The following is a 25,496-nucleotide window of genomic DNA, read 5'->3' on the forward strand; positions in this document are numbered from 1 at the left end:
AGCCATGTTTTTTTTTATGTCTTTCTACTGGTAGAGAATTTTCTAAGGCAGCTAACAAATCATTCTTATTGCTGCATATCAAATACTTAGCCCAGAATAGATTAAGTGCTTAAATATTTGTTACATGAACAAATAAGTGAATGAGGAATACTATATTCTAAAAAGGTCTTATGTAGGATTTTAAAAAGATAAATCATTTTTTGGTTTCTCGAATGCTCTAATTTTCACAAGGCAAAAGACTACATGAAACTAAACTGCATTACTGAGTTATTGACTCATCAGCAACAGCAATGGTTTAAGCAGCAGCTACTAAAGAAATAGTCATGAGACCCTAAATGACAGAGGAGCAAGTGGAAGCTACACTAAACTCCTCCTAAAAGAAAAAGGTTAACTGGTAACTGGAATTACAACTAAATTAAAGAAGTATCATCCTGAATAAGCATGAAATCTATCTGGAGAGAAGCCTTATAACCAAGGGCTTATAGAGGAAACCACTTCATCACAATGAGACTGGTAGGAGTACAGAAGAGGCCAAGAGGGCTCACTGGTTTTATACTGATGGCAGCTGAAGTGCTGGAATTTCAGTGGCCAGAGAGGGGGATCCCCTGAGAAATGTGGGGTCTAACCCCAAGGTGGGCTCCCCAACATACAGCATGAGAATCAGGAAAGGAACCCAAATAACACCGGGTCATGAAAAGCACTAGGGTTTCTGTCTGCCAGGGAGGGACAGCTACAGATGCAGAGAACCTCTCAATGGGCCAACACAAAAAATTTCATTTGCATCCACTTACCCTGGGTTCCAGCAGAGGGAGGGTAGAGCAGATTAGAGTCACATAAGGAGAGTCTAGGGTTACTGATTCTGGGAAGAGAGCTGAAGCATCAGCCACCAGGATGCCTGTGATAAGTCATTCTCTATACTTCAGAAGCACCTTCCTCTGGAAGAGCACTCCCCTCCAACTAGCATTAGCCTGAGGGAAAGCAATAGCCCCACCCACAGGAATCCCACTAGCCCCACCCAGTGGAGTACAGGCCAGGCTGCTGAGTACAGCTGCAGTCTATATCAGTGATTAGGCAGACAGATCTCTGGGAGTTCTGAGACTTCAGCTGACCCTCCATTGCACCCAGTACTGGTAAGAGCAAGCCTTGGCACGCAGCCTGGTTATTTGTGCAAATACTCAGGCCCAGCACATGAATCCACAAGCTGTAGATCTCTGATAGCTCCAAACAGGATGTCCAGGGCCAGTCACAGGCAGCATCTGACATAGATCTCAACCAGAGCCTTTGTGGATCTACCTAGTACTTAGAAACAAATCAAACAGGCAGCCAAAATGGGAAGACAAAGAAACAGGACCCAGATGAAAGAACAAAAAATTATACAGAAGAAGAACTAAATGAAATGGAGGCAAGCAATTTATCAGATATAGACTTTAGCAACGATTATAAGGATACTCAACAGCATGACAAAAGACATAGAAACCATAAAAATGCAATATCTGAAATAAATACACTGGAAGGAATAAACAGGTTAGATGAAACAGAAGATCAAACCAGAAATTTGGAAGACAGGGTAGAAGAAAACACCCAAGCAGAGCAGCATAAAGAGAAAAGAATTTTAAAAAAATAGAAAGAGCTTAAGAAACCTTTGGAGAAACAGAAACTTAACAACATCTGCATCGTTGAAATATCAGAAGAAGAAGAGAGGAAGCAATGGATCAAGAACCTATTTAAAGAAATAATGACCAAAAACTTCCCTAATCTGGTAGAGGAAAAGACACAGAAATCTAGGAAATGCAGAGTCCCAAAAGAGATGGACCCAAAGAAGCCTACATGAAGACACATCATAATTAAAATGGCAAAGCTTAAAGACAAGGAGAGAATCCCAAAAGTCACAACAGCAACACAGTTACTTACCTACGAGGGGGGCAATCTGTCATCTGACTTCTCAACAGAAATTCAAACCAGAAGGGATTGGCATGAAATATTCTAGGTGATATGCAAGGTGATAAAAGCAAAGACCTACAACCCAGGCTACTTTACCCAGCAAGACTATCATTTAAAATTGAAGGAGAAATAAGGAGCTTCCTAGAAAAGAAAAAGCTAAAGGAGCTTGTTAACACCAAACAAGTACAGCAAAAAAAGTGTTAAAAGACTTGCTTTAAGAAAAAGAGAGAGAAAACATAGGAAAATAGTTTAAAAATACAGTGGCAATAAATACATGTGTATCAATAATCACATTAAATGTAAATGGCTTAAAACTACAACCAAAAGACACAGAGTATTTGAACAGATAAGAAAACAAGACCCATATATATGCTGTCTCCAAAACACTTCAGATTGAAAGACACACACAAACTAAAAGGAAAGGGATAGAAAAAGATATTTCATGCAAATGGGAAAGAAAAAACTGGGGTAGCAATACTTATATATGACAAAATAGACTTTAAAACCAAGGCTATAGTAAGAGGCAAAGGAAGACACTAGATAATGATAAAGGGAACAATTCAAAAAAGATATAACTCCAGTAAACATTTACGCACCCAACATAGGAGCAACCAAATATGTAAAGCAAATCCTGATTGACATAAAGGGACAGATCAACAGAAATGCAATCATAGTGGGGTATATTCACACCCATTGACTTTAATGGATAGATCTTACAGACAGAAAATCAACAAGGAGACAGTGACTTTGAAAGACATACTAGATCAAATGCGTGTAATTGATATCTTCAGAACATTTCATCCCAGAGAAGCAGCATACACATACTTTTCAAGTGCACATAGACGGTTTTCTAAGAAAGAACAAATGTTAGGACCCAAAACAAGTCTCAATAAATTTAAGAAGATTGAAGTCATATAAGTATCTTCTCAAAGCACAATGCCATGAAACTAGAAAACAATCATAAGAAGAAAACTGAAAAATACATGAAGACATGAAAACTAAATAACATGTTAATAAATAATGAATAAATCAAGAATGAGATCAAAGAAGAAATCAAAAGTTACCTTGAAACAAAGGAAAATGTGAACACAACAACCCCAAATCTTTCAGACACGAGGAAAGCAAATTCTTTTTTTTTTTAATTTTTTTGCTTTTATTTAATTAATTTATTTATTTGTTTTTTAATATTAAATTTTATTTAGTTACTTTTCAAGTACATTTTTTTATCTATTTCTCCCATCCCACCCCACCCCCCCGCCAGGTCTCCCCGCTACCTCCCATCCCCCCCCCCCCCAGTGCTCATTTCTGTGTCTTTCATACTTGGAGGAAAGCAAATTCTAAGAGGGAAATTCATAGCATTACAGACTTATCTCAACAAATAAGAAAAAGCTCAAATAAAAAATTTTACTTTACACTAAAAGGAACTAGAAAAGGAAAAATAAAGCACAAAGTGAATAGAAGGAAGGAAATAGTAAACAACCAGGCATGAAGAAATGATAAGGAATCTTTAAAAATGATACAAAACATCAATGAATCCAAGAGCTGGTTCTTTGAAAAATAAACAAGATTGACAAACCTTTAACCAGACTCATCAAGAAAAAGAGAGAGGGAACCCAAATAAATAAAGTCAGAAATGAAAGAGGAGGACTAAAAACTAACACCAAAAAAATTCAGAGCAGTGTAAGAAAATATTATGAACAACTATATGACAACAAATTGGACAACCTGAATTGGATAAATCGTAGAAATATAGAATCTCCCAAAACTAAATAAGAATCAGAGAATATGAATAAAACAGATTATACCTAGTGAAATTGAAGTTAACCAGAGAAAGGAAGATACCACATGATTTCACTCCTGTGTGGAATCCAATGAACAAACTGAACTAACAAGCAAAATAGAGACAGACTCATAGGTAGAGAACAGGATGACAGCTTAGAGAGAGAAAGTAGGGTATGGAGGGATTGAGGAAAAAGACCTCATGGACATGGGCAACAGTGTGGTGACTGTGGGGGAAAGGGAGTGTATGGAGGATAAATACTGTTGGGAAAATATAATTAAAAATGACACAAATTAATCCTGTCTGAATAACTTTATGCTATCATGCTTAATTACTAATTTAATTATTTTGGTATTTAATTACAAAACAGTTCAAAAACACATTTGCCAAACCCATGAACCATGAAAGGTCCAGGAGGAACAGCAAAGGGGCAATGGAGAGAAAGGGGCAAAGGAGGGGCAGTGTGCTTCCCTGGCAAAATGCAGGCTTGCTTCTCCTAGGATCCTAGGTTTTAGCTTGTTGCACAGGGAGGATCCACTGTGTGATTGAACCAAAGAACCCTGGACAAATTCAGACTGGGGACTTGTCCTGCTGAGACTCAGAGAGAATCTGGGTCCCAAGGGAAAATGTGAGACCATGACAGGTAGAGTTGGCCCTACATCAAGGAGGCAAATCATGGAAACATCTTCTCTCACCTAATTTTCTTGATTTTTCCAATTTATCTTAATTCAATGTATATGAAAGAAAAAGAGTTTTGAGATACACACATAAGCATGATAAAACTTTTAGACACAATTGACTTATATGTGGGGAAAAAAGAACAATGGCTAATGTAGTATTTCCTGTGACTCATTTTCAGTTGGATATTTAATGTTTGAAATGTTTTTTCTTTAGTCCATAAATTTGAGCTGTGATCTATAAGCACTACCATCAGGAGAAACTGGATATAGCCCAATTTTTAGGGTTTAAGTTAAGAAAAATGTGTGTCTTTATTAACATATGATAAGTGGTTTTCTCTTCAGGAAATTTTCTAATCATCCAGATCTCATAATTGCCAGCCTTCTGGGAATGATTTTGTTGAGGCAGAAGGGCAACCAGGAGGATGTGAAGCAAAGGGGCTCACTGACAGCACATGTTGTGTTATCACAGCTATTTCCACCTTGGCTGCCAAGTATTGAAACTAAATAATTTGGTGGTATCTAAAGCAGATGGACACATCTAACACCCACATGGCATGTGACCACCCTGACTAAAAAAATAAAGTATGGGTGAAGCAGAGCTGGCATAGTAGCGTTACTTATAGTAGCTGATTTTATGGGCTTGGAATCTATGTGATAGACAACATCTCATGTTAGGTGGAACTAGGAGGATCTGCACCATGAAAGCTGGCAGGGCCAGGGAGAAATATGTGGTTCAAAGGAGTAATCACTGCAGGCCGCATCCAAGAGAGGGCCTGCTTCTCACAACCACCACAACATGGCTGACTCAGAACAAGAAACAGATCTAGAATCAGGATCTCCATTCTAGATCCCGCCTTGGAAAGACACAAGGGGAGGCTAGCCCCCAATGATGGCATCAGAGGATGACCACTATCGGAAGAGGAACCTGGCATACAAACTCTATTCTGAATCCAAGCATTTTAACAGAGTTGAAACTTAACTATTAGTTTCTACTAGAAATACCTATTAACTCTCCTCACAAAAAATTGGGAAAGCAATTTCTGAAAGAAAATATTCAAACAGCATAAAATATATCAAAAGCTCTTCCACTTGATTAATCATAATGAAAATGAAAATTATAACCTCAGTGAAGTACCAGGAAACACCCAGAAAGGCAAAGAAAACAAATAAAACAACAGTACTGAAATTTTTCATTCTTTCACACTAATAAAATTATGCACAATAGTTTTCTCACTTCATTTTGGTTGTTGAACTACCAGTTCAGACACTTGATAGGGGTTGCAGGTAGAGTTATGGTGTTTGGAGTTTAACAACCCACGCATTTTCTGCTGTTAAAGAGTTCTCAAACAAGACAGTGTAAGGATAATAGCCAAGCAGAATTTTTTGTAAATAGCTAGATGAGAAACATATTACTGGTCTTATTGATATCTAGGCAAATTTTTCTCCTTCTCTACAAAGGAGAAACGTAATGTTTGGTGTTGGTCTTTCCCCCACTATGAATCTAGAATTGCTAGGCTTGTAAAGTAATCTGCATCCCTACCCAGCTGCTTACATTGACAAGGGTGGACAAATTTTCCCAACAGTCTAGCTCCTTCAACTTATTACCACAGAAAAACAGCAAGTGCCACAGTAACAATACATTTACGTGAGAACTCATTATTCACACATAGTGACTCCAGCCACTAGCAAAATGGGACCCAATTTATATATCAGGAGCCAACCCATTTCTTGGGGAAAAGCCAGTGAGTGGCTAGACAAAGATGGATTCAGGGAGTGAATGTATCATCCCCGCTACAGATCAATGCAGTCATAAAGAATCAGGGGCTTAGAGACAGCTTTGCAAATTTCTTCACACTTTGTTGTCACCATAACTGTTCCAGGAAACATTAGTTTGCTTTCCTATCTTCCCGGAATGCTGATAATACAGAGACAATGACATGCACCTCTTTATTCCCCAGTGACAGAGCAATGTCTAAATACCCAATTATATGAATGACTTGGTTTATTTGCATTCAAGGGTCCCCTGGAACACTTGTCCCTTGCGTTAGTTGCTAAAACCCTTCTGAAATTATACAGCATTGTCCTGTGTTAATAGGTGGGGAGAATTCTCTGTCTGTGACCCCAGGGAGACTCTCATTTTGCCATTGGTCCCATAGTTCAATCTCACTTGACTATAAATCCTTGCTTCTAGAACTGGAACTTGTTTTCTCTCTGCTAGTGAAGACAAAAAAGGCTCCCCTTTCCACACTGATCTGGTAAGAAGGTAGAGAAGGTGTTCATTGTTTTATCCTTGTGTTTTGATGTTACCTACTCACAAATATTCATGTGAGCTGGTTAGAAAGGTCAGGCAATGCTATGGTCACCCCTGTCCTCAGGGATCCCCATAACACACAAACTTCTGAACCCTAGTAGACTACAGTTAAGTACTGTAATGGTTTTTCTAGGATTGAATGAAAACCTTAGGAACTTGAGATTAAAAAGTAACTGTAATGAAGTTAAAAATAAAATAGTTCATACCATATTATTTCATAACTAATAATTCCCATACCACTATATGGTACCACTATACCATAAAACCTGTAAGTTCCTGAAGCGTAAAAAAATGACCTTGTCCATTTTTATATCTCACCCATGTCTGGCACAGAAAATACAGTCAATAAATAGTATGTATTAAACTAAAAAGTGTATAACTGTAGAAACTTGCATAGAGGGGATGGTAACGTGTATACTTATTACAGGGTATTTAGTCTCAGGAAGTAAACTTTACCCAGAATTTTTTAATGTTTAACTGAAAATATTAATATAATGATCATTAATATTGCTATTATTTGATTTTAAATCTTCCTAGAATTGATTTTAACAATGTAAATGTGTCCCTTTAAATATTAGTTTTTAAATTTTAATGGAACAAGATTTTATAGCATTTTAACATTCTGTGTGTATCTAGCATTCTGTGTTAGAATGGGTTCCACTGCCTCTCCTTTTCTCTGCAATATCTACCGAAAACCTCGACCTTATCTTCAAACTAACATCCATCATTTCATGCTCCTGAAACAGCAGTGAATATCACTCTGATGACTCATGCAGGGCAAAAAAATGGGCACTAGTTTAAAAGGAATGAAATTCTGACATATTCTACAGCATAGATGAACCATGAGGATATTATGCTAAAGAAATAAGCTATCACAAAAAAACAAATACTGCATGACTCCAACTATATGAGATATTTAGAATAGTGAAAACCATAGAGAGAGAAAGTAGGATGGTGGTTTTCAGAGACTGCTGGGAATTGGGAAATGGGGAGTTATTGTTTCAATGGCTATAGACTTTCAGTTTTACGAGATGTAAAGAGTTAAGGGGATTGATTGCAATGGTTGCACAACAACATGAATATATTCAATACCACTGAATTGTGCACTTAAAAATGGTTATGATGGCACATTTTATGTTTGGTGTATTTGACCACAATAAAAAATTTTAAGTGTCCCTGGCAGATAATGACCTCACATAACCCTCCACTAACCTACCTGTTTCTCCCTGCTCTCTAATGTCAATGGAAATGGTGATCATCATCTTCTCTTACTAAATTTATTGGGGTGACATTGGTTAATAAGATAATATACATTTTGAGTGTTCATTTCTATGATAAATGATCTGCATATTGCATTTGTTATCTATCTGGGGGCTACTTACTGTCATGCTCTAAATTAATCGCCTGCTACTTCTTTAAGGAATTTTCTTTTTTTAAGATACTTTATTCATTGTGCTACTACAGTTGTCCCATTCCCCACCTTCATTCCCCTCCATCATGCACACCCACTCTCACCAACATTTCCCCCCTTTAGTTCATGTCCATGTGTCACAAGTTCTTTAGATTCTACATTTCCCACACTATTCTTGCCCTGCCCCTGTCTATTTTCTACCTACCATCTATGCTACTTATTCTCTGTACCTTCTTTCCTTCTCTCCTCCTCCCACTCCCCTGTTGCTAACCCCCATGAGATCTCCATTTTATATGGTTCTGTTCCTGTTCTAGGTGTTTGCTTAGTTTGCTTTTCTTTTAGGTGGGGTTGTTAATAACTATGAGTTTGCTGTCTTTTAACAGTTCATATAAGATTTTATTTATTTATCTAGAGGGGAAGGGACGAGAGAGAGAGAAACATCAATGTATGTTCCTTTCACCATTATAATCCTACCAAATCGTACAGCCCTTGCCATCCACGAGCTACACCAGCAGGGATACAGTTCATATTTTTTATTTTTTCTTAGATAAGTCCCTTTAACATTTCATATAATAAGAAATTGGTGATGACAAACTCCTTTAACTTGACCTTATCTGAGAAGCACTTTATCTGCACTTCCTTCCATTCTAAATGAACGTTTTGCTGGATAGAGCAATTTTGGATGTAGGTCCTTGCCTTTCATGACTTGCAATATTTCTTTCCAGCCCCTTCTTGCCTGTAAGGTCTCTTTTGAGAAATCAGCTGACAGTCTGATGGGAACTCCTTTGTAGGGGACTGTCCCCTTATCTCTTGCTGCTTCTAGGATTCTCTCCTTCATTTGAATCTTAGCTAATGTAATTATGATGTGCCTTGGTGTGTTCCTTCTTGGGTCCAACTTCTTTGGGACTCTCTGAGCTTCCTGGATTTCCTGGAAGTCTATTGCCTTTGCCAGATTGGGGAAGTTCTCCTTCATTATTTGTTCAAATAAGTTTTCCACTTGTTGCTCTTCATCTTTTCCCCTTCTCCACTCATAATTCAGATGTTGGAACATTTAAAGGTGAATGTTCCTGAGCCTCTCCTCATTTTTCCGAATTCTTGTTTCTTCATTCTATTCTGTTTGGTTGTTTCTTTCTTTCTTCTAGTCCACACCATTGATTTGAATCCCAGGTTCCTTCCCATAACTATTGGTTCCCTGTACATTTTTCTTCATTTCACTTATTGTAACCTTAATTTTTTCATCTAATTTGCAACAAAATAAACCAATTCTGTGAGCATCCTGATCACCAGTGCTTTGAACTGTGCATCTAACAGGTTAACTATCTCTTGGTCGCTTAGATGTGTTGGCTCTGGCACTTTGATGTCTTCTTCCGTTTGAGCTGGGTTTTTTTTTTTTTTTTTTTTTTGGTCTGGTCATGCCTGTTACCTAGTGAGGGACAAAGCCTTAGATGCTCACCAAGTCAAGGCAACCCAGTTTGCTGAATTGTGACACTGTATGTGGGAGTGAGGTCAGAGAGGGAACAAGTGTGCTCACTTCATTCTCTCTTGGATTTTAGTTTCTTTTGCCACTTCCCACAAGCAAATTGAGCCCTCCTGGTGCTGGGTGCTAGGTGGGAGGACTTGTGTACATTCTAGTACCCTGTGGGTCTCTCCAACAAACTCCAATGAGGCTGGGAGTCTCTCCCGGTACCTCAACCCCCACAAGTGTTTTCAATCAGTACTTTAAGGCTTTATTTTCCATCACTGGAGATCTGATTTGCATGGTCTGGTTTGCTTCCAAATTTTGCCTGGTTTATCTGCATGTAAAAGTGTGACCCCACTCAGCCACCTGCCTTGCACACCTCCCTGGGTCTGCTCATTGCATCCCTACACCCAGGGTCTGCCAACCACCTCCTGCATGCCTGGGTCACAAGCCACCACTTTTTCGTGCCACAACCCCTCTCCACCAGCTGCTGACTCTGCCCTTCTTACTGGTCTGTATGAATGGTTATTGGACTTCCATACAGTTCAATTTTCTGTCAATTCTGGTTGGTTTTTTGTTTCTAAATGTTTTGTTGTCCTTAACTTTGGTTGTTGGGGAGGTACAGCGTGTCTACCTACACCTCCATTTTGGCCTGAAGTCCCAGGAGTTTTCTATATCAATGAATCCTTATTATTGTATATTTCCAAACTCTCATTATTTACTGTACTTGTAACCTGAGGATATAAACACAGAAACTTATCTAAGTCTTTAAAATCTTGCAAGAATTCTCCATCCACCTTAGAGTCTTTTTTAGTCATGGCCTTTCTCCTTGCCTTCACTGACAAGTTTCTAGAGATAGAAACACTGTGCCTTCACTATTTGTTTTTCCATTTATTCTTCATGCTACTGTAGCAGGTTCTCAGCTTCATTGTGCACCTTAATTGCTTTTCTTCAAGGTCATTAATGCAGCTATTACTTGGCCTCTCATTTAAAATTTTAATCTTTAGTACACTTGACTGCATAACCAATTCTTCATTATTGTTCCTGTAACACTGAGTCACCACCATGCTTTCTTGAGTTGACAGTTCTTGTAAAATGTCTAGACTCCGCAGGACTGTTTCTTCATTGGTTTTAACTTGTAAGTCCATCTTCTGAGGTTGTTCACCCACACTGTTAGGTTAAACTGATTCACAACTTCCAAATATCTAAGGAGCAAAAATCTGAGTTTTTTTGTCTCCAGCACAAATCTGGAGATTTTTTCCTAGACATTGACACCAACATGGGCACTGCAGTCCTAAGGTTATTTTTACATGGATTTCCATTAGTCATTTCATACATAATATTTAAAGGTAAATGTAATTACATTTAACAAAGCCCTTATTCATAGAATCTTATAATCTAATGAAGCTTTATTATGTTAATATAGAAAACAATTATCAACAAACTGTATAAACTTATATAGACATAATTTCCTTGAAGATTTAAAATGTTTATGTATATAGCTAAATATACCTGATATGAATGCACATGAATGTCAAAGTTCCATTTAGAGTTTTCTCAATTAAAGAAAGTTATTTACGAACTTAGACACCTTTCCTAACCCCCCAAAAATTTACCTATTCTGTGCAACCAGGTAATTTCTTATTTCTATAGGATGAGAGCATTTTAAGAACAAATGCTACAAATCTACAAAACATGGAGATCTTCAGTAACTTGACATCTACATTTCCAACTTTCTTGTTGACCAGCATTCCTGGCCTGGAGTCTGCCAATGCCTGGATCTCCATTCCCTTCTGCTGTCTTTATGCCATCTCCCTCTGTGGGAACAGCATGATCCTGTTTGTCATCATTACCCACCAGAGTCTCCATGAGCCCATGTTCTATTTCCTCTCCATGCTGTCAGCTACTGACTTGGGCTTGACTGTGTCTACAATGTCAACGACATTAGCTATCCTTTGGTTTAATGCAAGAGAAATCAGTCTAGATGGCTGCATAACTCAAATGTTTTTTCTTCATGGATTTACTGTCATGGAATCTGGGGTGCTAGTGGCTATGGCCTTTGACCGCTATGTGGCAATCTGTGACCCTCTAAGGTACACTACTATTCTCACTAACTACAGGATTATTCAGATGGGCACCTTAATGATTATACGTACTATAGTATTAATAGCTCCACTAGTCTTGCTCCTTAAGGCCGTGTATTTCTGTAGAGCAAATGTCCTTTCCCATTCTTACTGTTACTATCCAGATGTGATTAAATTAGCATGTTCAGATACTCGGGCCAACAGCATCTTTGGTTTAATTGATCTCATCCTGACCACAGGTGTGGATACACCTTGCATTGTCCTTTCTTATATCTTGATCATTCGCTCTGTGCTCAGTATGGCTTCCCCCAAAGAACGACACAAGGTCTTCAGTACTTGTATGTCCCACATTGGAGCAGTTGCTATTTTCTACCTCCCCTTGATGAGCTTGTCCTTGGTGCATCGCTATGGCCGATCAGCCCCCAAAGTGGTCCATTCAATGATGGCCAATATATACCTGCTTTTGCCCCCTGTGCTCAACCCCATCATCTATAGTGTAAAAACAAAACAGATTCGCAAGGCTATCCTCAGTCTTCTCCTTACAGGTAAACAGAGGTGATTGATTAATTTTGAGAAAAACCTGACAAAACTTACTTTCACTCTAGAAAGGCAACCCTGATAGTTGACTGCCTATTAGATAATGTATCTCATTTTGCTCATCTGTTCAACAAACATTTGGTAAGCATTTCTGTGTTTTCAATTGTGAAATATATGTATGATATACCTCAAGAACTTTGTAGTCCAACAAGAATAGAAACAAAAATGTAATAATGAAATAATAAAAATCATATTCATAGTAATTCACAATTAGTATTATTCGCTTTATGATAGGTTCCTACTGTTTCTGAGATATGTTCAATTTATTCTTCAAAACAACTCAATGGGACTATTAATTGTCTTAGACTTAAAGATACTAAAGTCTAGAGACATATTTATTCATCAATGGCCAGATATCTAACCAAGTAGGGTTCATTTGAACCCAGGCTTTCTGCATCTTAGACAGTATACTCTTTACTAATGTATTGCATACTCTGCCAAAAGCACCTAGAAAATACGCTGTGTAGTCAAAAGTAAAGACCAGGTTCTTAGTTCTGTACATCGTGGTTTTAAATAGTCATAATGACTTCCTTAGAGTAGACTTTTGTTTGTTTTCTTAATTATTAACATTACAAAAGTAGGTATAGATATGTCAAAAAGTAAACCATAGATCACTACCTAGTACTTGATAGTCAATAGTTAAAAATACAAGGATTAGGGATATTTGGCAATTCACCACAGGAAATGGGGACTCTGGAGGGCTGAAAAGTATCATGTAGTAACAGAATGTAAGGAAGTCAGGGGTAGAGACCATTTTCTGCACAATGGCCTTTTAGGAATCTAATAAAGCTTATTAACCCTTCTTCACAGAAAAATCACATATAAACACATTCATTTATTTTCCATAAATATCAGAGATGCCATGAAGGGCCTGCATGGCTCTCTTAACCAACCAAAGTACCAAAGGAAAGAATTCATGGTGTTTAGCCAATAAACAGTTATACATAGCTAGACATAAGCCATTAGGCTCCTGGAAAGAGACTCATAGTAACTACATCAATTTGAGAAGCAGGCAGAAACTTAAAACTCAGCCAAGTAAAATGGTAGAAAAACTGAGAGAAAAATAGAAAGAGAAACTCAATGGAAGTCACATCAATTTTTTTGCAGTTGGAAAAGTAATCAATAAAAGGGATGCCTCATATATCCCCCCAAACACTGGGGCAGCAGAATGGTGGTGCTCACTTCAGCTTGCAAGAATCCACGGTGTGTATTTTCATCTCAACTCTGAGTTCAGTGATGTCATATTGACAGCTGAAATTGTCATTATACATACTGTGAGAACTGGTAAACACTACACAGGAAGAGTACATTTGTGTTCTGTTGTTGTTGTTGTTTGCTTTCAGAGATACAGTTTACCAGCACACCAGTGGCTGGGACTCTATCTTACGTTCGGCCTTATGAAAAGCAATAGAAAAATGAAAGTAAAAATGTATTCCTTGCACTCAAGAAGCTTAAAGGCAAATGTGTGAAGTAGTGACATACACAAATGATAAAATAATGCACTAAACTTTGTGATAGTTTATAATACAAAATTATACCCCTGTTTGCATAACTCTCTGAGTTGATGTGATTCCTGAGGGAAATGCAGAGTAATACACCTGGAAGTAAGTCCGTGGAAGGATGTAAGAAATACTGGGTCATCATTTTATTTTGTAGACATGTTACTTTATATAATTCTTTCTTGCTTGCTTTTTCAATTTTGTTGTTGTTGTTCAGTTACAGTTGCTCCCATTTTTTCCCCTTTGCTCTCTGCTGTCCTGTCCACTCCCCCTCTCCCACAGGAGTAAAGTAGTACTTGGCTTAATACGTAGAACAGGCTTGAGGTAAAATTAATTAGAATTCTAATAAATCTCAGTAGCCCAAGAAAGCACCATTAGAAGGATTCTAATAGGAGAGTCTTAAGGATCTGACTAGCTCATGCCATAGGTCACAGGTAGAAATAAAGGAGAGTGACATGAAAGAAAGAAATAGCTGTGTGCATGTGAGACGTACCACTGTGTGCATTATATTTTTCCCCTACACTATGGGATTCCTGATTCTGTCATTATGGACATCTGTCATATTCCATGGCTGTTCTCTTTGTTTGGTCCATCTAGTATATTGCCATCTGATCGATATATGGGAAAAAAATGAATTAAAATATTTCCTTTAGAAGGCTGGACCTAACAAAATCTCCCAGCCTTGAAGTAAATTACTTTCTCATTTTCTTCATTACTCAGGTTTGCACCCAAGGCTTGTATTCTCACCACTCCTCTCATACATCCATTATCTTCAAGGTGAATCATGCTGTTTTCCACTCTGAGATACCACATGCCTTCCCCTTTTGCTTTTAGTCTGCACTGTATTCATAGTTCCACTCCTTTTATGAATCGTTCTTTTACCAATAGAATAAAGCCTCTGAAGAAAATGAGCATGGGGGATAAGTAAATTATATAAGGCCAGAAGACCCACCTAAAGGGATGTTCCATGAGAGGCCCACATCATTCACCAAGGCCATTAGGAATGAGCTCTACAAACCATAGTGAGCATCACTAAGAAGCTGAGAAGCGGCTCTTATCTGCTGACCAGGCAAGACAGTAGGAGATGCAGTCAGAGAGCCAGGCTCATGAAAATTCATGCATAAGAGGAAGTCTTGACATAGTAGGAGTCAAGTAGTGGTGGTTAATTACTAAAATCATAAGAACCAACAAGGTCCAAAGGGCAAGGTCCAAAGGACTTAGTGTGCAAGTAGGTTTGCATGTGTCGAATAGAGCATGACATCCCTGGGGCAAAATAGACAAGCAGCGAACAAGGGGCTATGTAACATTTGCTCCAAGAAGAAAACAAAAATGGACAAGAAGGAAGGTGAACCAATTGTCATACATTTGATGTAAACTTCGCCTTGAATTAAGTAGAGGAAGCAAAAAATGGTTTTGATGGAAACTCACCATCCCACTCTACAATGCAATTCTTCACAGGTTAGCAAAGGCCACTGGGGTATCCTCAAGTCAGAGTCACCTGTCAGAGGAGCCCTGTGCCCTCCTGAAATGCGCCTGCCTTACTTTTCCTGCAGCACTCAGTCACTTGTCGGGAGCTCACGGGAAATGTGGCCTCCTTGTAATGATGGGCTTATGAGCTCAGCAGCTAGCACTGTCTTCCTTCATAGCCTATGGTGTGAAGATCACATTTTAATAAGGAGCACATCTCAAAAGACAGAACAATTCTTAGGGCAATACAAGGAGAAGCCAAACAACTGATCCTTCAGACAGAGAAGCCAGAGTGGCCAGGCTGTGTGGCGAAGTTTGAGTATGTCATTTCCTCCTCTTGTGGTCCCTTGAATTGTCGGCTGCTCAGGAAATAAAGTATCAGGGTGAGGGCCATATTGGGATTTCTTTTGCAGCCTTTTCTTTTACTCAGAAATTATTTTGAAATATAATGTTAGAAATGCTCATGAGAGAGCATCTGATTGGCCTGGCTTGTGTCAGGTGGCTAAGCCTCTAGCACTGACCAATCAGGTTCAGGGGTGCAGGCCTGGTGTACTAAGCCCCCTTTTCAGTGCGGGGCTTATGTTTAACCACTATGCTGTATACCTGAAACTGATATAATACTGAATGTCAACTGTAACTGAAAAATTAAAACAATGTTTTCAAAGAAAAAAAGTAGAAATATGTTTTGCCACAGAACTACCCAACACCAGTCTAACAGACACTGTATATTCACCAACAGAGTGCATTAAGAACTTTTGATTTGTGACAAAGGTTCTTCAGGCAATGGTCACCATCCCAGGGATTAAATAATTGACCAAACAGAGGAATATCTTCAACTTTAAGTTTCTCTTTTGGCGCAACTGCTCAAGCCAAGTGTACCATGGATTACAAAGTCACTGATTACATAAGTAACAGAATAGCTCTATAAAATTATGAAGTGTAAACACATGCATTAATATGTCATATCTCTCCTGCAGGCTTGCAGAAGCAGAGTCATATAATTTTGAAGCAAAGATTAGAAAATAATAAGGATAAAAAACTTTATAAGGCATAGAAATTATGACATGTGCCTCATGGATAATTCAAATTCTTCTTAAAAATTTCCTGTTCATTATATTAAGTAATTACTTATTCTGACAATCACTGTTTCATCAATTTAATTTACTGCTAATACTTTGCTACTAAGAACAAATAGTGCTATGTATCATTTAAATTTTTTAATGAATAATTCCCAATCTGAGGTAATTTACAACAATTAAATAATATACAAAAACAATTACATAATGTCTATACTCATTTAAATATATGTTTCTACCCTGCCTGGTGCATCTCAGTAGATTGGATGCTAGCCTGTGAACCAAAGGGTTACAGGTCTGATTCCCAGTCAGGACACATGCCTGAGTTGTAGGCCAGGTACCCAGTTGGGGGCATGAGAGAAGCAACCACACGTGGATGTTTTTCTCCCTCTCTTTTCCCTCCCCTCTCTTCGCTCTAAAAATAAATAAAAATTTTCAATATGCATAAATATGTTTCTCTACTTATTGTTCTACAATGTGTTAGACAGAAGTCTATTATTCAAAACTAATTTTACAAATTTATACATTTATATTTCATTATTTATTCATTCAATTAATTCAGTGATTATTTATCAACTACTATGGGTGAAAATAAATAAAACATGCTCTTGGAGGACATGTACTCTCATGAAATATTTCTATCTGTGCCTTTCTACCAAAATAATCTATATACCTCATCAGTACCTCAAAGTCAACAAGTCCAAAATTCAACAGAATAGATTGCAAACTCTTGAAATAGACTCGACAAAAGTGACCAGATAAATCAGTATCCCAAATTAATAGCTATTTCTGTTCACAAAAATTAGCCACTGAGGAAACTTTATAAAAATAAACATTTATTTCAATAGCCCACAAAATTATAAAAGGGATTGGTATAACCAAAGTTTGTGTTTGCAACCCATGGGGATGGACAACAATAGGGGGATTCACTTGGGATGGGACCGGGTAGAGGTGGGGAAAGGGAGAAAAAGTGGAACAGCTGTAACAGCATGAACAATAAAAATAAAACTAAAAAATAAAAAGTTTGTGTTTGGCAGGGGGAGGGGAGGTCTATAAAAATTTACTGCTGAGCATAAAGTCCTTCATTCCTTTTGTGAAAATAGGAACATTCAATAGTGAAAAATAGAAATTTTCCCATTAACACTCACACAAATTTAAAGCATTATCAACTGATAACACAAGAGTATTTAATGAATACTGACAGACAGATCTTAAATATATTTGCAGATGGATTAAAATGTGCAAATATATTCAGTATAATATTGAAAACAATGGGTGATGTCCTTTGATAATAAAAAGTAGTATAAGACTATTATAATTAACAAAATGTTATAGTCAGAGGCTTAAAAAATATATCCCCAGAAGAAAATAGTTTCCAAAAAATGTGTAAGTGAGAATAAAGAATATGATCATAATGGCATCTTACATTACAAAAAGAAACTGATATGTGATAAATGATATTTGGTCAATTGGCCAACAATTTACAGAAATACAAAAAGATCCCCATCTTCCATAGTTCTGCACTGATTAAAATTTTCAAGGCAAATGAACTCTATAATAATATTAGAGTGAAAGAAAATGCATTTATGACTCTTGTAGGGAATTCCTTCTTAACATGAAATATAGCTATCAAGCAAAACATTAATACATTAGATTCCACATATAAGTAAAATCAGTTGGTACTTGTCTTTCTCTGACTGGCTTATTTCACTTAGCATAATACTTCCCAGGTCTATCCATGCTCTTGCAAAAGGTAAGATTTCCTTCTTTTATACAACCATGTAGTATTCCACTGTGTAAGTATATCACAGCTTTTTTTATCCACTCATCTACTGATGGGCACTTGGGCTGCTTCCAAATCTTGCTATTGTAAACAATGCTGCAATGAACATAGGGGTGCATATATTCTTTTCAATTAGTGTTTAAGGTTTCTTTGGATATATTCCCAGAAGTGAATCCCTGATGCATAAGGCAATTCCATTTTGAATTTATTAGGTAACTCCATATGATTTCACTTATACTGGAATCTAATGAAGAAAACTAACAAATTAGAGACAGACTCATGGATACAGAGAACAGATGGACAGCTGTCAGAGGGGAGGGCTTGGGGGCTTGGTGAGAAGAGTGAAGGGGTTTAGCAAAGAAAAGAAACAGAGATTCATGGACACAGTGTGGTGATTACCAGAGGGAAGGAGGGGGAGGGAGAGATAGAAGAGGGTAAAAGGGGGTGAATGTAATGGAAGGAGACTTGACTTAGGGTGGTGAACATATAATACAATATACAGATTATGTGTTGTAGAATTCTCCACCTGAAACCTATGTGATTTTATTAATCAAGGACACCCTAATCAAGTCAATTAAAAGAAACAAATTCAGTATTCACTAATTATGTAATTTGGGGAAACTGATTTAATTCTTTACACTCTCAGTTTCTTCATTCAAAAGATGCTGATGGTGACTTGCAGAATAGTTGTAAAGAGCAGATTAAATAAAAACTATAAAGTGTCTGGAGCCCCCCAAAAATAATGATACAGAACACTACATCAATCTTTACTTACTGAGTGCAAAAGTTATCTGTAAACAAAATCAGAAGTGCAGCATGCCATACACACGTTAGAAGGCCAAGACCCAAACACCACTGCTGCTGCCTTTTCACTAAACAAGACTGTGTGTCTGTTTTTGCCTGATGACAGTCTGTGGTTTTTGACAGACTCCTCGACAGTCTGTGAAGGAACTGAGAACAATAACACTAAATAGATTTCTGGGTGCAGAGGTTTCAGTCATGAAGGAAATGCTGTATGTTGGGATGTATTATTCTACCTCTGTAGATGAAGGTAAAAGTCCTGGCTACAAACATGGACAGGAGGCAGGACCTTGTATACCCATTCCCACTTCAGATTCCTCATCTGTAAACCTTGGACTTTGAAAATACCTCTGATCTACGTATTTCTCATTGTTTCTTCAATGGTCAAATGTGAAGAGGTATGTGAAATCCTTTCTAAATATAAATGGGTTCTATTAAGAAAGTTGTTAGAAAGTTCAGACTATGAGCATCTTGTAAAAGATGAAACTGATGCCAAGTGTTTTCTAGAACATAGGGTTATAGAAACCTGCCAAATTTAAAAGCTGAGTGAAACAATAAAATATATAATAAATGTGAAATTTGGGTAACACAGAATCACAACAATATACTTTTGCCTTTCTTGACTTAACTGGCTTTGACCTTTTCTCCTGGAAAGAAATGTTTGTTTGCAAACTGCTTACTGATCTCCCACTAATTTTCATAACCTTCCACTTGATCCTTTCACTCTGAATCTCTCTTCCCAATATCTCTACACTTCTATCTCTGGTTTATAGTCTCTTCCCTCTGGTCTATCTTTTGCCCTCCAGGTTAGCTCTCACCCATTCCTTCTCCTTGGTCTGCTATTCCAGGCTCTAGCATCATACCTGATTCCCAGCAAAGTGAGAGGAGGCTTTCTACCCTCTGCCCAGCCAAGGACATATGTAGCTGGCTCTTGACCCTGGTCTTCTGTAAGGAGCCCAGAATTAACCTGCTGCCAAGAAACCCCTGGGGCTTGGAGATGTTGCAATCAGATAAACAGCGTGATCCTAGGTATGAGAACGAGAATTTCCCATGAGGTTCACCACACCACACTAAAGCAGGTCTAAATAACATATTCACCATCTCACTCTTCGTTATTTTATCACTTTTGCATTACTTTTAATTAATAAAAACATTCTTTTTTTCCATGAACTTCATGTTTTTACTTACTGCTATGTTGGATACAGGCAAAAAATGCCCTTACACTCACTTCCTCTCCTCTTTTTCCTTCTCAAATTTAGTCACCTAGGTTTTCCTGGATAAGATATATAATTTTATATACAGCCTTGGCACTAGGATTAAATATTGTATATTTGTGTTTCAATTGTTCCAACTTTAAAGTAAATAAATTTCTACTGAAATAGGATTAAACAAACATTATACAATGCCAAATTTAGAGTACATGATGTGACTAAAAAAATAATGGTATATCATTCTAAATTTCTAACCATATATAGCTATTAAAAGAAGCATGTATTCATCAAAGTAAACGTGATTCTTTCCTTGTACATTGATTCAATTATGTCAAAGGTATATTTAACTTACATTGGTTCTTGCTTTTTAAAGACTATTTTCTGTTTTCTATGGAATTCAAATTATCCTCCATTTTGCCTGGTACGTAGGTGGATAAAACAGGCTTTCTTCAGCATTTTCCTAGTAAGTTACTGCTAGTCACTCGAAATAGTAATTAATGACCATACAAATCTTCTCAGCATCTTGTTAAACTGAGAATGCTAATTCATTATGTCCAGGGTGGAGCCTGAGTTCTGAATTTCCAACACTACTTTTGCTCTGAGGCCATATTTTGTGCAAATCTTTAATATGTTCTGCATTTTCAAAGCATATGAGGGGGCATCCCAGAAAACTGAATTTATTTACTAAAAATTAGATATTCATTCTTACACATTTAAACTCCAGTCACCTTTAAAGCACTCTCCATTTGATGCAATACATTTTATTCCCACTACTCAAGACACTTTCTGTACTCATTGACTTTGATGCCTTTTAATGCTTCTGCCATTTTTTGTTTCATCTCTTCCATATCAGCAAAACATTTCCCTTTAAAGACTTTTTTCATCCTGAGAAACAACAACAAAAAAAGTCATTGGGGCAGAGATTGGGTAAATAGGGAGGGTGGGGCACATCCTGCCATTTTTTGGTCAAAAACTGCTGACCCATCAGTGCAATTGGGGCAGCTGTGCTTGTAAATCACCCATCATGAAATGGGCAGACTCGTTTAGTCTTCAAAAAATTTCACTGAAGCTGAAGACAGCCTCTCACAACATCAGCAGCTGGTGCACTGATACAGAGGGTTCCTAGAACACTCACCTAGTGGGGGAAGCCTGTACTGCAAGGGCCTACCCTCCAGAAGACAATTCCAGTTTGGGGGGGCTCCCCTCATATTTAATTGGTGCTTTCCTGCTATTACCTTACATGGCATCCCTAAGTAATTTCCACTCATACTTCATTAGCAATAGTTGAACCTTATTGAATATCTGTTTTATTTTGCCAAAACACATACTCTAGTTTTATTCAGAAAAAAAATGAATGTAGAAAATGATAAATTTTTGGTGTTCCTATCTTAAATATATATACATATATTTGCTTATACTTTATTGATAGATTAGCTTTATCTAAAATTTTTAGGCTTAAATAATTTTGCTGAGCAATTTAAGACTCAGTTTAAAATAGACTAGAGATAAAATTCTGGGTCTGTGTATCTACACTGTAAAAACTTAACCTCTCTGTGCCTTAGTTTCTCTATGTAAAATGAGGATGCTGATATTTATATTATGGAGTTGTACTAGAGAATAAGTAATTATGTGATTTTAAAACCTTCAGAATACAATCTGGCATGTAGAAATTATTAAACAATCTCCCCTAGTCATAGCTAGGTCTGTGAGAAAAACTAGTTACTGCTCTTCCTTTGTAGGTCATCTCCCTATTTTAAAGCATTAAGCTCTATTCTCATGGTTGGGGCTTTGAAATTCTACAATGTCATCAGGGGTGTATTATTCCTATATAGACATCATCCCTAATTCTTTCTTCTTTTTTCTTATTTGCTTAGTATTCTATTGACTAAACGTAGCAATATGTGTTTAACTAACTGATTGATAGATACTTCAGTTGTTTCCATATTTCACCTGTTATGAATACAGCTATGGTAAGCATTCTTTAACATTTTTAGTGTATATATAAACCATTCATTTAGAATATGCAACTGGAAGTGAAATTCCTTAGTCAAAAATATGTTTAACTCTAATAAGGTTAATTGCCAGAAATATTCCTGGTGTGGCTCTGCTCAGTATGTGGTACTCCCATTGCCCCACATTTTTGCCAATACTTTATGTTGTCATTGTATTTAATTTTATTATTCTAATGAGTTTGTATTGGTGCTCATGGTAGTTTGATTTTTTTCATTTCTCTGTGATAATAATGTTGAGTACTTTTTCTCATATATATTACCCATTCATTTACCTCCCTTGTGAAGTACCTTTTTAACTCTCTTGCTTACAATTTTAATAAGTTGCTACTAATTGATTGTGAGACTTTGTTTTTTATCCATAAGCATTGTAAATATTTTCTCTATCTGTGGCCTACCTTTTCCCATTGACTATGGTATCATTTGAGGGATATTTTTTTAAATGAAGTTTAATGTTGAATTTCTTTCTTTTACAGTCAATGCTTTTTGTGTTCTGTCCAAAAAAATCCTTTACTTTTTCAAGTTTACAACATTATTATTTTTATCCTTTGAGATTTTTTTAGTTTTAACTTTAAATTTAGGTGTATATTATATTTTATATAAAGATTTTGTTACATGAAAGTAGGAGTTAAGGTTCATTCGGTTTTCATACAGACATCCAACTGCTTTAACATCATAGAGACATTTTCTGTCACTGAATTGCACTGATACCTCTGTTGAATATCAGTTCATTATGTTTGGAAATTTGCTGTTTTCTTTACCATTTTTTCAATAATGAACTGATCTATTCTTACCTAAACAAAGGCCACATGATATATCAACATACTTTCATATTGCACAAAATATCTCTTCAATTGTAAATATACATACTCTATATTTAACAAAAATTATGTTCATACAAGTAAGCTCACATGAATGTAATCTCAACAATACACCCTTTGATACATGCATTCAAATTGCCTGCTTTTGTACTTGTGTACACAGAAGAGAGAGAAAAGTTAGGGGTTAATGCTTCCAGCTTTGGTCTCAAGTCTCAGAGGAAGCCAGTGTGTGAGGCAGCAGGGTGTAGGAGGAGCAAGAGAATTAATGCCTGGCAAAGAGAAAAGCCAGAGGTTAACACACCTTTAAATAGGCTCTAATCTGAGGTCTCTGCTAAGGGCTGAATCCCAGGAGCCACCTAGAACTGCTTATGGTCATGCAAGTTTTGGTCAGAGCTCAAGGTGAGTGGTTCTCTGTGCCCCACTCATCTCTGCCCTTCCCACAGATCAGTAGGACTCACGGAGGTTCAAAGGAGCTGGGAGGCAAGGAGTGCACTGTGCAGGATGGCCTGATTGACTGGGGGCTCCTTGTCCAGAGATCTGTAGCTGCTGACCTTCCTTCTGAGAGGGACAGAAAGGTTCACTGCTTGCACTGTCCTTCAGGGAAACTCTAGAAAAATAGAAAGACCACTTCCATATACAATTCCTCCCCAAAGGAGGTTAAATCTGAACCTCACCCTGCTCCAGCATTGTGGCTCCATGCTGTAGTTTAGATGCCCCAAAGTGAGAAAACAGAATCTAAATATACCTGAAGCAATTTCTTAGCAAGATCTCAGCCCATTTTATCTTTTGTCCTCTTAAGTTTGAACAACACAAATGAACTAATAAACACAACTATTTCCATATAATTAGTGGAGCAATTGAGTCCCCATACAGCCAGGGGGTGGTAGCACAGCTGGACTAAGCCCATATTCACATGAAAGCAGAACTCCAGTATTGTGAGAATATATTTCTCATAACCATATTTGCTGAGCCAAAAGCTATACCAAGTTCTCACAAGTTAGACTGTATTTGGAGGAAAAGAAAAATTGAATGTGAAATTCAGTGTGTGATCACCCTAGCTATAATGCTTGAAAAAGATGACTAAATTTCACCTTCAATATGTAGTATGCTCACAAGCATGCTAGCCCATGAAGGGTGGGAAAGGACAACATATTTAAAATCAAGGAAGGGAGGAAGGAACGTGGTACAAAAAGGAAAAGGATAATACTCTTCTTTCCCTATGCTTTATGGAATGAACATTTCCATCCCTAAACCAGATGCAAACTTATAACCTGTGCTTCCCCTCAAAAACATTATTGAAAACTTCACACACTGCACAAAAATGATCAAGGATTAACTCCCTTTCCACTCTCCATGACTTATATGGCCTGAACTCTGCATGTGTTGAGTGTGTAAGTTTGAGAGAAAAAAAGAGAGAGAGTGAGAGAGAACAGAATTGCTGATAGCAAGGGCACCAGATTCAATGGGAGAGCAGCAGAATATACAGAGAGAAAAGAGGCTCCTGTTGATGGCATCCACATCCTACTTCAGACTTGGGCCCAGGTCAGCTTTACCCTTTCAGTGTTCACCCAAGAGAGAAAACCTTACAGCAGAAAATCAGAGGCAACGGAATGAGGAAGCTGAGAAGCATCTCTTATGGGAGAGAGCTCTGGTCTGTGAGAGGCCATTTGAGAGTCTGGGGTATAAATGAAGCAGAGGCAAGAAACTAGCTTTCAAAAGAGACAGCACACTGTGGATAGCTGAGCCCTGGCTGAGAAGAGTCACCACCACCCCCACAAAAAGCATGTAGAACGGGTAAGTTCTCCATTAAGGCTCATAGAGGCAGAAACTAATAAAGATGCTATCTTATAGAAAGCAGCCCATACAAAGAAGACCAAACTGGAGCATATTCTAGAGCCACTCCAACAAAGTGGCAGACATTCTGGCTTCAAATACAGATCATTCTATAATATTCGTATATAATTTTGTGTGTATCTTTCATATCCACCTTTGTTATGATAAGGCAATGATCTCTGCTTTACTCCACAAGGGCAAGTGTCCCCATCAATCATTGTCTAGCAGAGGCAGTGGTGTGTATGACCAAAGCACAGGGTGTGGAGTCACGTACTTGTCTCTAATTTATTGTGTTTCCCTACTGGCTTCCTCCCTGAAAGTTGCCTAAATGGGATAAAAAGACCTAGTGCAAAGTTTTAAAAAATCAGTTGTTACTTCTAAAGAATAAAATGATGAGAATTACTATGACAATATAGATCAAGATAGTTTTCACTGAGCAGATTCTACTTTCAAGAAAAATTTGATTCTTATTTTAAAAATCACACTTATGCCTAGTACATTCTGAACCCATTTTGAATAGCATAAGTATGAATAATCTGGGGTAGTGTAACTCTATGTTGCAAAATTCTATTTATTGAAACAGTTGAAATTATTCTATTTTATCATTAAACCCAGTTGCCCTATTATTCAACTACTCCTTCCAAAATATTATGAATAATACTTTTTTTGATTTGATTGTTATCACTTGTGCAGAGTACATTCCCTTCTCAGTGAAGAACAATTCAACCATGCC

General features: G+C 37.4%; 1 protein-coding gene across 1 annotated transcript; it reads left to right on the forward strand.

Annotated features, from left to right (window-relative positions):
- The first annotated feature begins 11,241 nt into the window (after nt 1–11,241).
- LOC119042124 (olfactory receptor 51F1-like) lies at nt 11,242–12,225 on the forward strand. The gene has a single exon (XM_037135717.2). It carries the CDS (start codon nt 11,278–11,280, stop codon nt 12,223–12,225), a length of 948 nt encoding a protein of 315 aa, XP_036991612.2. The 5' UTR covers nt 11,242–11,277.
- Nucleotides 12,226–25,496: the final 13,271 nt, after the last annotated feature.

This window comes from Artibeus jamaicensis, unplaced genomic scaffold (genome assembly GCF_021234435.1).
Source record: "Artibeus jamaicensis isolate MK-2021 breed Jamaican fruit bat unplaced genomic scaffold, CSHL_Jam_final contig_64, whole genome shotgun sequence".
Classification (NCBI taxonomy): domain Eukaryota; kingdom Metazoa; phylum Chordata; class Mammalia; order Chiroptera; family Phyllostomidae; genus Artibeus; species Artibeus jamaicensis.

What these genes read in the sequence shown, in the direction of transcription:
- LOC119042124 (XM_037135717.2), top strand. Translation starts at nt 11,278, where the DNA reads ATGGAGATCTTCAGTAACTTGACATCTACATTTCCAACTTTCTTGTTG.